The sequence below is a fragment of the Bidens hawaiensis genome, unplaced genomic scaffold (genome assembly GCF_021521415.1).
Source record: "Bidens hawaiensis isolate Kalapana, Puna unplaced genomic scaffold, B.hawaiensis_p1.1 tig00044265_1, whole genome shotgun sequence".
Lineage (NCBI taxonomy): Eukaryota > Viridiplantae > Streptophyta > Magnoliopsida > Asterales > Asteraceae > Bidens > Bidens hawaiensis.
The window spans coordinates 14,518-31,254 of record NW_027497868.1 but is presented as its reverse complement, the minus strand read 5'-3'; the positions used below and the strand labels follow the sequence as shown (position 1 = coordinate 31,254).

At 34.0% G+C, this 16,737-nt stretch overlaps 1 protein-coding gene across 1 annotated transcript; it reads right to left on the bottom strand.

The window, feature by feature from the left end:
• Positions 1 to 12,863: 12,863 nt before the first annotated feature.
• On the bottom strand, positions 12,864 to 15,576 carry LOC143594864 (cytochrome b5-like). The gene is made up of 3 exons (XM_077074065.1): positions 15,482 to 15,576; positions 13,804 to 13,870; positions 12,864 to 13,161 (listed from the first exon to the last, which is right to left on the bottom strand). The coding sequence occupies exons 1-3, from the start codon at positions 15,566 to 15,568 to the stop codon at positions 12,926 to 12,928; spliced, it is 390 nt and encodes a 129-aa protein (XP_076930180.1). The 5' UTR covers positions 15,569 to 15,576; the 3' UTR covers positions 12,864 to 12,925.
• Between the last annotated feature and the right edge of the window lie 1,161 nt (positions 15,577 to 16,737).

Sequence of the window (16,737 nt, the reverse complement as noted above, 5' to 3'; positions counted from 1 at the left end):
ACAAATTGATTTGTTCATTTCAGTTACGAATCATAATCTACTGTATCAGAAGTTGACTTCACTTGTGTATGGTTAACTTAATCTTGCTAGGGACTTCCTTGTGTCTATGATATTGCTCAACAGTCTTGTTTCCTTAAACAAGTGGAAGTTTGTTAGGTTGTGAATAGACAACATTATATATTAAAACACCTACCTGCTAAATAATTATAAAATTAAAGAGTTATATAATAGATTAATAGGGTCTAAGGTTATTTTAAAAAATGGGACAAAAATAAAAAATATTTGTAGTAAAAAAAACCTAAAAAAATAATAAATTAATAAAAAAATTCATAACTCAAGTTTTAATAACAACAAAAAAAATGTAAAAACACAAAAATGTTTCCACTGTCTTACTCGTCCTAAAAAAAAATGTTGAGTGAAAAAAATCACCGTATCTTTTTGTTTATCATTGTGTTTATTTTCTTAATTAATTGTGTCTTTTTTCATATTATGTTATATATTACTCAATATCGTATCATATTTTGTTTGGTATTGTGTTATATTCTGCGATCTAGCGTGTCCTTTTTTGTTTATTATTGTGTTGTTTGTTCATTTTCGGCATTGTGTCTTTTCGTCGTTTTCTTATGGAACGGGAATTACAGGGGAAACATTTTGGTTTTTTAATTTTTTTTTGTTCTTTATTTATATATTGAGTTACGATTTTTATTATTATTTCTTTTAGGGATTTTTAATGTGATAAAAAATTCTCCTCATATTTTTTATTTTTGTCTCCCTTTACATTTGAACTTTACCCTAGATTAATAATACTTGATACTACTAACATGACAAATTAAATATTAGATAAAGAATTATGTATGCACATTTATCACAGATATATGTGTACAACATTATATATTAAACCGATTTTATAAATTAGTTCAGTTAAATAAATAAGATCAACTCCATTAGTTAAACATAAACTAAATAAATTTGTACACATAAATAAAAGTTATAAATTTGTAAGTCATTACTTATGTAACTGTCTACCTTTTTTATGTAACTGTCTGACCTTTTTTTCTTTTTGAACGATGACGACAATCCCAAATGTTTACCTAGAGAAGACTTGAGCCTTCGATCAACCATTTGGATACTATTCAGGTGTCAATCTTATCTTTAAGCCATCCTGTGATGGTTGTAATTGTCTACTAACATAGTTAGAATAAAGATTATAGTAAGCCCATGTCTTACCACCACGGTCGCCACAACCATCTCATTCATAGAGTACTCCATCGCAACCATCCCGCTAGCGTGTCTTCGACGTGTGTTGTGGACGCAATGATAGATTATAACTCTTGTAATTTTAGAATCATATGAGCAGGCCGGACTCATAGGGTGGAGCGGGGGAGGGCTATAGCCTTAGGCCCATCATATTTTGAGACCATAAAAAATTTTCACACTTATAATATTATAAACAAGCATACGTGAACTATCAAATGAAAGCTAGTTTAACTGGTTGCATGCTCGTTTTCCAAGCAGCATGTGCATGTTCGAATCTCTCCTCTCACACACTTTTTTACTAAATGGTCGCAAGCCCAGCCCCACTAAAGAGTTTGATCTTTAACTTAACCACATGTTATTTGTTTAATTTTTTCTAGAACTGCCAAATATTATAGAAAAAAGAAACGATGCCTCAAGTGAGCAGCGAGAGACCCAAACATACAAAGTTCAAGAAAAAAATACAAAGCAAAATTAACGACACATGACAGGCCCATTTCATGAGTTATATGTTTGTTAATCCCTTTTTTAAGACTTTATTATATTAAGAACCTTTTAATTCAAATAAAAAATGTTAGGAAAGGCCCCATTCGTTTCAGTATTATTTGGTACAATACTTTTGTTTTATTCATTGACATCACAATTAATGTCGTACTGATAACTTTTTATATACATGCTATTGAGTTTATATTTTTAGAGCCCCTTTTTTTTAACTCGTTCCGAACCCACAAATTTTTATGAATTAACAGAGACGGCCTGCATATGAGTCGCCAATGTTATCTTTTTAACATATTTAAAAATTACATGAATTAATTTCCTATTTTGTTTATTGGTAAATCGTTATCTGTACGTTCACACGCATAACCTTTGTTCACTTTTCTTTGACCTCGTGTATGTCCTGCTACAAATTGTTTCGTATGTGACTAAACCTCTTATCCACTTTGAATTTTAATCATATTTAACACACCTAAATTTCTACATTAAAATTTTATTACCACGGATACTAATTAAATTGGAATAAAAAATGAAAAATTTAATGTTGATTTGGAGTGGTGACGTAGATTTAATTTTTTTATTTTCAATACATTTAACATTTTTTTATTTTTTAAAAATAAGACTACATATATTGCAAATCTCGACCCCCATATCTTCTCATCCATTGTGCTTTCTTGGCGTGCAAAAATCCCATGAAACTCGATTAAAAGATTTAGTGACTCGATTTGGACAAAAACCGCATAAATAACCTAATTGAAACATTCTTGAAATTTAGTTACTATTCTGCGACATTTTCAAAAAATATTATGATGACGTGTTTTCATTATAGCAAAGCTACTATTTTTTTAAAAAATTTTTTTTAGAATGACGAAAATCTTCAATAGCGGGTGGTTGCAGGTCAACCACGGTTTGGAACTCCCAGAGAGTTTCTCCCAAAGAGCTTCTCCCCTGATGGCTGATGCCAATTGATACCAGTTGCGTTGCTATAAGAGTCGAAACCCTCTGACATAACACATACAGAATAACACCCTCATTTTAACTCGAATTTGACCTGATGACCTCCCAAAGGAAATAAAAGTTAAATATTAACCGGATATAATATTTAAACAAAAATGAAAAACATGAAAATTAGCAATCATCTTGCTCATGTGTCATCGGTCACGATTTATTCTTCGGCTACTTCGCATTCAAAAGGTAAACTACTTCAGAATACACACATTATTCTTGTCCTAATTAAGTGTTTTATAATAAAACTGAGCTTTTAGGTATGTTGTATATGTTGAAAAATAACGAAAATGTGATTTCACTAAATTTATATACAAATAATTATAATTTTAGATGTACATAGAACTAAAAATGATTTTCGGTGTCCAGATGTGAATTTGATATGTACTTGAAAATATGAGAGGAATAGAGGATAAACCATACGTTGGTATATAATTTTGTTTGAACAATGAAAATGTTTTATTAATAACAAAAGTGCTTCTAGCATATAAGGTATTAAAAGATCTTGTTATACTTGATGTTTATCTTTTATTACAGGGAATATCTCATAGAATATTTATAATATCTTTATTATATTACAGATTAATATATTTAAAAATATTTTAAAAAACGTTCTTAAATAATAAAAGATGTTTATCTTTTATTATATTACAAGGATTGGTCACAATAGACAAATGTTTCATTAGCCAAGAACAAGATGGGCTTTGTTGATGGCTTGATCAAGAAATCACATAAAATTAAAAAGTGACGAGTGCATGGCATGGATGAGACGTGACGCTATGCTCAATAACTGACTTAATTACTTTTTTCTTGTGTTTCAAAGTAAAAATAGATCTATTGCTATTTATTACAAAGATTTTCCTGTTTGATCTCAACCGTACCCTTTCCCGACTACGAAAATGGAGAAAACAATTCAAAGTAGTGTCAAATACGCCAGTACGACATCAAAGATACATGATGATCTCAAAGAAAGATTTGGCAAAGAGAATGCACCACACGCTTAGGAATTGAAACAAACCCTACACATGATAATTCATCAGTGTTAACCTATTACACATGCAAGTTCTCTCATTTTTTGAAGCGTACATCATTTTTTTATACGTTATTTTTTTAGAAAAAATTAACACCATAACAACGAACATTGTTTACTTTTAATATGACTATAACATTATTATAGTTTGTATATATATATTTTTAAAGTTGGTTTACTTTAAACTTTTAGTATTCAAGATATATAATGATACAATTAATTAACTAGGTAACACGTGACGTTGTAGCAACGCGTCGATGCGAATTCGGTTAGGTTCGTTACGCGGCAATTAACCCGAAAAAGTAAATGCCCAAAATAAAATAAAAAAATTTTAAAAGACGTGTCTACGGTTGATGAACTGTGCAGTCGCGAGTCAACACGAATTAGGTCGACATTAGGTTAGGACACTAGAACTAAAAATATAAATTTGTCAACGTCAAAATACAGCATATTAACACATTTAAAACCAAAAGAAAAAACAAATAAAATATGTGCATTATGATGACAAACACGCGCGAATTCAGTCGATATCAGGTTACAACTTACAACACTAGAACTAAACAAAAAAAATTAAATTTGCCAACACCTAATATAACAAATTATCATATTTTAAAAAAATCACATGTTGTCGCAATAAACCGATTCAAATTATGTTGTTATTAACGGTACCGTCAAAAAATCCTAAACAAAACCTCGAAAAAAAATCAGCATATATTTTATTAATAAAAAAGAGAGACCCGACGTAGCAACACCACGTCAAGCCATGTGATCTAATCAAATGATTAGCGGCACCAAACCATCATTTTTAATGTTATTTATTATATTTATATTTATAATTAATTATAGGTTTATTGGATTTTAATAATCCCTATTTAATGGTAGAGGTGCACAAACCGGTTTTTTAAAAAAACCGGTTCGGTTATTAACCGGACCGGTTTTTTTGGCCCGGAAAAAAACCGGTTCAGTTAATAACCGGACCGGTTAATAACCGGTTTTTTTCTGTCAAAACCCTAACCGGTCTAACCGGTTAGGACCGGTTTAGAAACCGGTTAATAAACCGGTTTTTTTATTAACCGGTTTTTTTTTTTTTTTTAAATTTCGCGGTTTCAAATACGAATATTTGTTTTTTATATTTTGTACTTAATGAAGACCATTATTTTTTCACAGTATAACAAACCGGTAACTACAACTCTACAAGGCAAAACGGACTGACCGAAGCCATTCTTTGCTTTCGTTGTTAGGGTTCTTTGCTTGGAAGATGAGTATGAGTGTGTGTTGGTGAATGTGTTTTCAACAAACCAAAGATTAAAAACACATAACTTTCATTTATAGTTTTTACATTAAAAATACAAACATTAAATCGTTATCGCATATTCGTAACTCAAAAATACAAACATTAAATCATTAACACTGAAGAAATCTCTGCCAAGAACTGTTGTTCATGATTTAACTCAAAAATACAAACATTAAATCGTGAACTAGCAGATGCTCCTGTTGTTCCCAATCGCAGTTTGTTCATGATTTGCCTCCATGTTTGCTGTTTCTTTAACTAAATTAGAAAAATCCAAATCAACAAGTAAATAAGAGCACATATTAGGAAAAAGAATGCTTAGACATGATTACATGAACAACTTGCTGTTTCTTACTCATGATTTGCCTCCATGTTTGCTGTTTCTTTAACTAATTTTCTTCGCTACCCGATCCCGAGCTATTTCTTAGGTAATCGTCGTACGCGGCTTCTTCATCGGTCATTGGTTGAGTGTGTCCTTCATTGACCTCGTCTTCATACAAGCCCGCTTCATACTCCATTTCCCCCTCGAGTGAGCGTTGATGTTGTGCCCTATCTAAAGAGTCCAAGTAATCCTTGTAGCAAATCGACATCTCTATAGCTGGTGCAGTGAGTCGAGTCCTCCTAATCGATATAACCCTGCCAGAAACAGAAAAAGCAGACTCCGAAGCTACCGTGGAAGCTTGGACCGTTAGTAAATCTTTGGCCATGGCGGCGAGGATCGGAAACTCATCCTCCTTACCTCTCCACCAAGCCAGCAAATCAAGACTTATAAATTCATCCGGAGTCATGTGTTTCACAAAGTTGGTACCACCATACCTTCCAAGTTCACTGCTTGGGGTGTTTACCCTTTGACGTTTACCGGCGTCTTCCCAAATCATGTAGTACATCCCCATTTCAAGGTCGGTTTGGGATTGGGATTGGGCAACAGCTCTTAACGAGTCATGAATTTGGGAAGACGACCCGTATTTTGTAAGGTAGACATCATACATGTTTGACAAGGTGGTGTTGAAAGCATTCTTTAAAGTTTGGCTATAATAGGGGTTTTGATCGTCGTTTAACCCAAGCTCATCACAAATTTTTTCTATTAAAGCTTCAACACCACCAACATTGATGCAAGGGTTTAACGCAGCAGCACATGTCAAAACAGCGGGTAGTTGTTGAAAATATTTTCTAAATTTTTCTTTCATTTTTACACCCATATCAAAATAAGGTGCACCCCTACAATCAAGTTCACTCAACTTTGTGCACATGACATCAATTTTTGGTAAAGCAATGGGGCTTGTTGGATAGTAAACCCCGGATAAACTAGTTGTGCAAGATTTAAAAATTTGAAGGACCTCCGTAACGATCTCAATCAATAACCAGTTTCTAGGATCATATGGTGCACATTTACCCCTACTTGACAAAATTTGATGAAACGCAATTAATGATTCTTTTTGTTGGATGGCTTTCTCAAACATATCACAAGTCGAGTTCCATCTTGTTGGACAATCCCAATTTGGCCCCAACCATTAACAATTAGCTTCTACACAAAATTTTTTGTATCTTGAAAATGTTTTATTGTTGCTAAAAACATCTCGTAACATTCTTTTAAAACTGTTTCTTTGCGTTTCGATCACGTTTAACCCATCTTGCACGGCCAAGTTGATAATATGTGCAATGCATCGGCTATGAAAAAACGCTCCATCACAAATAGGTTTATACTTTAATTTTAAATGGCCAACCGCGGCCGTATTGTTGGACGCGTTATCAAACGAAATTGAAAAGATTTTATCTTCAATTTTGTATTGTCGAATGACTTTATCCAAGATTTGAAAAATATTTCTACCCGTGTGCGGGTAATCAAACAATTGAAACGCAACGGTTCGTTTCATCATTTTCCACGACTCGGGGTCAACCCAATGAGCCGTCACACAAATGTATGAGTCGGGCGAACCATGAGGTACCGACCAAACATCCGTTGTTAAGTTTACACCAGTTTGTAAGTTTGAAAAGTATGAAATTAGTTCGGATTTAGCGTTTTTCCATGCTTTAAGACAATCTCTTCTAAGGGTCGAACGACTTACGTGTTGGTAGCGTGGTTGAACATAGTTTTGCATCATCTCCGTGAATTGAGGGTTGTCGAAGTGGTTGAAAGGAAGTGTTTGTTGAATCACAAAGTTTGAAAACTGTTGACGTACCGCTTCAACGTCGTACGTAAACACCCCTCCTTGATTCGTCATCTCCGGCTGCGAACTACTTCCCGCTTCGTCCTTCAAGGCCTTGCAAAAGCGCTGTTGTATATGCGCTTTTAAAGTGGAGTTTGCATCTTTGGCATAGAACTTCAAACAGTGCTTGCATCGAGCTTTTTGGCGACCGTTAGACAGTTCGCATAGGTCGAAATGTTGCCACACATCTTGGTTTCGTTTCGTGGGGATGATCCGAACGACCGTTATGTCTGTGTTCGAGGCACCCATGTTGACGGATGAAGCAGCACTTTGGGAGGCCATGATAATAAGAGCGTATAATCGAGTATGAAATAAACGAGTACGAGTATGAAATAAACGACTACGAAATAAGAGCGTATGGAGTGGTAATGTGGTATAATTGAGTGTGAGATAACAAAATAATCGCGTATGAAATAAACGTTTAGAGCTAGTAGAGTTGTATAATCGAGTGTGAGCTAACCTACCCAACCCAAACTATATATAGTTGTTTGTGGGGGTAAAATGTTAAAAAAACGGCTAGAAATCAAGAAAAAACGGGCAAAAAAGGACCCAAACGGTCATATGGCCGTTTTATAACGGTCAAAAACCGGTTAACCTAAAAACCGGTTAACCGGTTTTTAGGTTAACCGGTTTTTGACCGTTAACCGGTTAACCGGTTTTTAGGTTAACCGGTTTTTAAATTTAACCGGTTTTTTTTACTAACCGGTTCAATAACCGGTTTTTGTCCACGAATGAGTAACCGAAGTACTAACCGGCGGTTCAATAACCGGTCTAACCGGTTTTTTAATAACCGGTTTTTCTATTAACCGGTTTTCGGTTAAACCGACCAAACCGGTTCTATAACCGGTTTTTTTGAACACCTCTATTTAATGGTATTGGCCGATAATAATCCTCATTCATTTTATAGCCACTGGCGGTCCCAAATTTAAAAAAGTTGGCCACCAATGGTCCTCCGTTAAAAAGAACTTAACGGCGTTATACTTCTTCCCGAATTTGAAACTAATGTTTTAGGGTTTTTGATCGGAAGGAGGATACGAGCCGATTGGTGTAAAACTTAGCTCGAAATGATGATCCAAACGGCTTGATTTTTGTTAATTGTAAGTTCAAATTAAGACCCGAATTGAGGCATTGCTTTGTCGTTTTGGAGCGCCGTTTCGAACTAAGTTTTACATTAGACGACTCTCGTATTCTCGTTCCGATCAAAAGCCCTAAAACATTAGCTTGAAATTCAGAAAAAAGTATAACAACGTTAAGTTCTTTTTAACGAGGGGGCATTTGGAGCCAACATTTTAAATTTGAGACCACTAGTGACAATAAAATAAATAAGAATTATTATCATCCAATACCGTTAAATAGATTATTAAAATCCAATAAACCTTAATTATATTATGACTTGCAGCCGACGGCCCGACAGCTATCAATTAACACACTAGATAAGATTTCTAATAACATGTGAATGTTGAATTGTGATAACTATGCAATAAAGGGTCAAAGTCCGAGTTATTAAAATAGTTTCATCCGCACTTTAATTGCTTCTTTTACACCATAATAGCTAAATGTGGTCCAAATTTAAATCATAGTGTTCATATATAAATATAGAAATTGTAAGCCAAATAGAGGTGTGGACGGTCTGATATTAATAATAAAGCTCTTTTAGTCAAAAGAAACTCCTTGTTATTAATATAGTTAGAATATTTTATGATGTTTGTTACACTTAACATTCTAACTTTATTTTTCAAACAAATTATCCAAAACACGCAAAGATCGATTTCATTTTATTTATAACGTAAATGCACACATTAATTTCTCGACTTGATTTCGAGTGAGAAGCATTTCGTGTGTATAAACGTTGCGTAAATTCGTAAAATAATTTAAACGTGTGTTATATGATATTTACTAATTTCTAATTATACAAGGTGTTGAATATTAATAGAAAGTATAGTTATTCCATCCTAACCCAAAAAAAATGTTCATTGAAAATTGTATTGATTAATTAGTTCTTAAATTATTAAAAATTAAAAAGAAACCTAATTAAATCATCTTTAAAATCAGTTACCTTATTATAATAACTTTATAATAATTACAATAAATTCATAGTTTCATACTTTCATACGCCATGCATGTAACCAAAACATTTAATCACAAAATCCGCTGCCACGCTTGTTTAAGTGATTCGATTAGCGTCCCGGTTCCATTACCAAAAACTGTTAGATTTAAAACTGCCATAAATGTTACAAAATCGAAGATAAAACTATATAATTATTTAACATCAAGAAGTGAACCAAGATCATTAATCTTTGAAGCAGCAAATGTGGTGGTGGTGATGATGGTACTCTTGATGAATCAAGCCTTGAATGTCACAAAAGTGTTTAACATGACAATGGATGTTAATGGGACCTTGATGGTTGAACCCATACTCATCTTCAGCTTCATTCAAGAGCTCAATGAACAATGGATGGTTTACATACATCACTGGTATTATGAACCTTTTCTTCTCTTCATCTTCATGTCCCACCATCACCGCGACACACCCTTTTGGTATCTTCATCTTACCATCATCTTCCTTTATCATATGTTGTTGATAATAGTTGGTTTTGTATTGTTTTCTTGAATCTTGAGTGAGTAGTGCTTATGAGTTGTAACTAATGAGTATATATGTGTATTGAAGAAGCGTGGATCGACTCACTGGTAGACGATCTACTTTCCTCGGGTGTGATTATGCTATTTCACCGATGGTTTCTCTTGGATCTGGGTTCTTCCACCTACAAAACGAACAACACCGTCAACTTACCCCTCAGAAAGGGACAGAGGGTCCTCTTTGGGGTAACCCTCCGGTGTGAGAATAAGTATTTGTGGAGAAGATAATAATATGGGAGAGTAAGGAAATCTCCAGAGTATGGCTTAATAGCTGAATACTCTATAATTTGATGTGATTGTGTGTTACTGGCTGTAACTGTCTGTGAGTGAATGTAATTGAATATGCTTGAATGTGAATGAATGTGTTATGATTGAATGCCTCTCCTTGTGGAGTTGATGCTGTATTTATAGTGCTAGGGCTTCCACTGATTGGGCTCAGCCTTGTTGGCCTCCTCCAATCGCTTTGCGCCACGTGTCCTCTAAGACACCTGGTGCTTTCTCATTGTTTGTAATCACGTGGTAGCACATGTGTCATGCTGAGTTGTCCACCTTTCATTTGGCAGCTGTCAACATCAGCATATTCTTATTCCTTAAAAAGATACCTTCTGGAAGGTTGTCTGACGTGCACAATCAAGGTTGCCCTAATCCTGATTTGGATAAGGACGAGGTTGATTATGTGCATGTGTGATATGCGCCAATCCTGAGGATGCGCGAGGTCTTCTCTTTATTCTCACGCGCAGATGTTTCATGCGCAGATGTGATATGCGCCGCGCGCTGATGCGCCACGCGCATATGTGATATGCGTGAGCATATGTGTGCCTGGGCATATGATGCCTGAGCATGTGTGGTGCCTGGGCATATGATGCCTGAGCATATGTGATATGCGCCATGCGCGAAGGTTTTGGCTTAGTGCCTTCATAATGTCTTGATTTCAAGCTTCTTGTCTTTATCTTATGGGTTGACCCGCCTTGCTCCGTGCTGAGGCGGGTACATACCTCTTCATGTATATATATAAGTTGTAAGTTGAAAGTACCTGTCTCTTTCTTAATCAATTTTCTTAACCACTCTTGAAAATAGTAAATTAATGATTTATTATTATTATTATTATTATTATTATTATTATTATTATTATTATTATTATTATTGTTATTATTATTATTTTAATTAAAAAACAACCAAACGATTTACAATGAAGTGACAGGTAAGCCGGCAACAAGCTGCGCCGCAACCCCCTTTTGGATAACAAATCCAATTCTACTAAAAACAAAGTTTTGGCTCTTATGGACCGATAAATTACTATGCTCGACTTTCTGAACTCTGTTCACAAGGTCCACAGCATCCGGAGCTAAGAAACCAAATGTGTCAAAGGCGAAGGGGATAAACACGTGTTGATTCTCCAAACAAGCTTTCTCGTGCGCCTTCAATGTTGTGTGGCCTGCTACAAAACCATTTTCCCTAAGACCAACAAGAGGGGACACTCCTGTGATATCCACACAGCGTGTTTACCCCCTACCCACCCAAAGACAAGAATATCGGCCGGTCGTAAAGTAGATCTTCCTTCAAGAGGATCCTTAAGAAAGTTTACGGGGGCCTCCTTTTTAACCGAAATTCCGGCCCGTTTAAAAACATCGCATAGAACATCCCTCACCAAATCATGTCTATACTTAAATCCAGGTAACTCTTTACGCTATGCTTTTTAAGTAACGAAACAATTATTACTTCAGAGTAATTATTCTTGTTATAATTTAATAATTACCACACTACACAAAATTGAAATAACGTAATATTATTTCATTACATTAATGAAATTCTAGAGTAATTATAATCACACTATTTACAAAAAAAAATAAAAAAAAATGCTACCACATAACGTTTTCATTCGTTTCATATGAGTTATAGATAATTTCTATCTGCATTTGATCCTGAACCTCGATATATATTCGCCGTAAACATGAAAATGTAGTATTTTTTTCAATAACTTATATGACAAGTAATAAACGAGTAAAACGATAGAATGTATACTTGTTGATAATATTTGGATTGAGGACGGTGATTGTGAGGTGGCATTTAACTTTATATAGTATTATACTCTAAGGCAAAAGCTAATAGAGGAAAATGGTCGGCTATTAAGTATTAATGTAACCAAAGGGTGTGTAATTTGGTGTGCTTTTGTAACAAGATTATGATGCATTAAAGTGAAAATGATTAAAATGGAAACTTAGAAATATTTAGAAATACATAAAAATAATCTATACAGTAAAATACGAGTGAAGTTTATACGTTTCAATACATTTCTAACGATACACCGACGCACAAAATAATCATACGCAAAATAGCTCCATATATATAATAGTTGTATAGATTTAGATAGATTATAGACGATATAAGAAAACGTTAGGCTTTTAGTGGCACACGTATACGTTGTTATTTTATTGACGAAGGGCTGGGTGTCGCCGGTGGTACCTATTCGAAAACATTGTGTGTGACTTATTTACTTAAGGGATTTGCCAAAGAATTACAAGTGTTAGCTTAAACAACGCGTTACCAAAAGAGATTAGTGACATTTAGCATATGTGGTATCATTGACAGAATCTTTACCAGAGGATCATCAACCGACTTTTAACGTCGGTTTCTTAAGTAAATATTTTATTTTAAAAAATATTGTCGGTTTTATGTGAATGAAAATGTAACGTACGTATAATGAAAAGATGGTGTAAGTAAAAAGAATCTTGTTAGAATAAAAGATCAAATATAAATACATTTCGGCTGTAACACTTTTTCAACCTTTGAATATTGGAGTTGTTGACAATCTTGTACTGAATCAATAAGATGCCTAACAATATAAGAGGTAACCTCTGAATTATCAGGAGACTACGAAACAGCCCCTTACACTTAAAAAGTAGTGTATCTCTATGTCAAGATACTGAAGTAAGTGTTACTTGATTTAGAAAATACATATAATCCATAAGCATGTTATTAATACACATTTTCAGCTTTGAATATAAATTAGGAGGCTGCAAACAATATTCCCAATGCAGCAGCCATGAGTCCAACAAGTAACACCATGACAATCAACGGTGTAGTGTTTTTTGAGTTGTTGATCTTTTCGGTAATAGATCGAATGTATGAACGTCTAACGGGAATAGTTGATTCGTCTATCTCGCCGACATAATACTTTTTCATCTTTTCTCTAGCTATAGCGCTATGCCCGACATCGCTAAAATCAACTGTCGCGTCTTTGCCTGCAATATTAATCAGTTAAAAGTACGAGTGAAATTAGTATTGTACCCGTACCAAAAATCCATAAAGGTGAATACCAAGTACCGTACTGAATTTATTGGTACGACATGGGTATTATAGTACAGTACCTGTTTTTTTTTTTCAAATTTCCAATGACCATAGTACCGGTAAGGGTACGGGTAACAAATAAACTGAATCGATACGGGTACCAAGTTGGCTAAATTGATATGAATAGGAGTTGAACGATATGATTAATAATCGGTTGTACATATATTTTTTAGACATGAATATGGAAATTCCCAATAAAACCTATATATATTTCATACGGGTACAAAATAACGAAATACTCGTATTTGTACCCGTACCCGTAACTCCGTAAGTACCGAATATGCTAAATCATTACGGGTATGGGCATCCAGGAAAAAAATTCCATCGCTTGTTCAAAGTTAGTTAAAGGCTGATTTTGATTTACCCTTGCCCCTTGGGTTGAAGTTAAAAAATCTACTCTAAACAATCTAACTTAAAATAAAGTAGAAAGAAAAAAAGTAAATTAACCATTTAAGTGTAACCAATTAAGGGTAACGAACCTAACCAATATCAACTGTTTCATATGATCTTATTGTTTTAGTGATGAAAAAACCTACCGGTTGCTCTTAGCCAAACGTCACCACCTCCAGGATGATCATCCATAAACAGGGTTACATCATAAACCTGATACGATTTAGGTTTGTAAAGAATATGTTATCAACCCATAAACATAAATCTAAAACAAAATATTTAACTACTTTTATCTTTTATTTTGGGTTTTCAATGTTGATGAAATTAAATGACTATCATAGACAAAATATGGAGAATAAAGTAGTAAATGAATCACCACCTAATGAGATTTTGGAATGAAAAGAAATTAAAACAAATTAAGCCTTTTGAATTATCAGTTAGGTTTGTTGGTTCAACCGACCAGTTTAAACGGTATAACGGAGATGGTTAAGAGATTTTAGGATTTGTAGAATTCGTATGACTTGGATACACTTTGATTTTCTGAATCATGTACTTCTCATTTTTAGATTAAAGTATTTTATGGGTATGTGAATTCCTTAATTAGATAAGACAGAAATGTATTATCTAAGAACAGGATGTTATGTTTAGTGATAACTTCTAAGTGGAACTCAAGGTGCAAAATCAGACCAATTGCTACCTAAATGCAAAGTTGCTACCGAGTTCAAACCTGCTACGGCAAGACATAGGCAAATATGCAATTAGGGTGTAATCCTCGAATTGCATCAGCATCACTATCGGTAGCAACTGCTACCTAAGTTCAAAGTTTCTACTGAGTTCTAACATGCTACCACAGTATAGAGTTTGCTAACGCCATGCGCAACTTTGCTACTTTTGTACAAGTATGCGACTTGTGCACAACAATTATGAAAATCAGCGTGACACCAGCTAGGGGCGTTGCACCTTGGACCACCCATGAGGGTGCCACCTGGGGGTCAATGCCCCTTTGGAAGTTGGAACTCTCATGGTCTAGCGGTTTTTCCCCTTACAACCTTAAAGGTACTTCGGTTCAAAGTCATTATTCAGTTATTCAGGTAAACAAGTGTTTACTCCACACCAACTAACTCATATCGATAGTTATTATGATTTCTCATTTGTTCTCAAAGTAAATCCAGTTACTTAAAATAGTTTAATGACACTAAAATCACCGCCATAAACTTAACTGAATAATTATAGTTGGTTCCGGTCAGACATACAAGATATCCACTTAGGAAAATAGTGAACAATACCAACTCAATAAAAGCATCAGGTTGGTCAAATCATATCATAAATGTGTATGAATATATAGCCGGATATACCTACCAAATACCAATTATAATCATTAAGTTGCTTTGATTCTTATAATTAAATTCAGCTATTAGATTATATCCTATAGAACCCTACCGCTAACATGGTTGTCCCCGAGAATCATTAAAAGTTCTTGGATCGAATACAAGAAAAAATTTGGGCCTTTATTAAAAAAAATTATTGGGCTTAAATAATTATATGTTTAAATATGCTTATCTGCTCTGATTTGGGTTGTGCAAATATTTTTTTTTTATATAGAAATGGGTTTAAGTGTTTAACTAAGTTGAGTAATTGACTAAGAATATATATTTTCTTTTAAAAAAATGTTAAAAAATAAAAAATTCAGGCCTACCAGGGTGATCGTGCTGGGGGCCGTCGACCACCCGGCCCTCCATCAAAGCTAGCCTTGACTGCTAACATCATATTTAACAAAATGACCACAAAATCATAAAATTATGAATCAAGTTAGTAATCACCAACCTTTCTGGATATGATAAGCCAGCAATCATCGAGTTTATTGTGCTTAGCGACCTCATCAAAGACGAAAATTTTCTGATCCGACGCCATTTTAAGATCACCAATCAAAACCAGATTACAATAGATTTATTCAATAAAAGCATGTAGAAGCCATGAAAGAAGTTGGGTAGTTTACATGTGAATAGTTTCACACACGTTTTGACCAAATGGCTTCCAAATAAAGTTTAATTGAAATGTATGTAAACAACTAACAAGGTTTTGGAATCGTACATGGCCGATTGGACTGTTTAAATTACAAGAAACTGGGAGTTGGATTAGTTTAGTATGTATAACTAACCTTTTTGTGTTACATGAATGTCACAATTATTAAGATGTGTACTGGTCTCATTAGGGTTTGATTTTTATTTATTTATTATTATTATTATTATTATTATTATTATTATTATTATTATTATTATAGTAGTAGTAGTACTACTACTACTTGAAAGAGGTGAGATGAAACATTGTGATCGAGTAATACAATTAAATCAACATAGAAACACACATGTTGTTGCCACGCTCAGAGGACAACGGACAACGCCCCATTCATATGCGCGCCAGGACAATGTAGAGGCTAAAATAGAGATGTGGTAATGGGCGTGGGCCATTACAAATATTCTTACATGTTTAATTATGTTTTTTTTTTCTTTTAAAAGAGTGTGCGTTGTTGAAAACAATATATGTTAATATTGATGGTTTGGTAAATATTTACTAAGATAGTTTAGTATTTTCTGAAATAAGATTTTTACTGTTGCTATAAAAAACAAAAAAAAAATAATAAATGATCAAAAGAATTAAAACAAGTTTCAAAATAGGTAGTTTTAAAAACAAGTTTTAAGTTTTAGGTATCATTTGTAAAGAATTCCAAAAATAGGTATTTTAAACTAGTCGTGACGGCTAGATTCTTGGTGTCAACGAGTAGTTTACAAAACTAGTCGCGACGATATGGTGAGATGTAAATCGATTATCTTTTTGAACCTAACTTTTTCAAACTAAAATATTTTTTTTTTCATTTTGCACATTGTAAATTTATATATTACGAATGGGTGAAAAGTGCAATAAAAATAAACAAGAAAAGTGGGTTTGACACATAGACTTGTGACACGTAGGCGCTTATACCAATTTAAATGTTCAAGTTTCACCTCTCGAATTATGTGTTCAAGTTTCACCAGTACGATCGAGTAAGAACATCATAAGCCCTTATACCAAAGAATTACCAA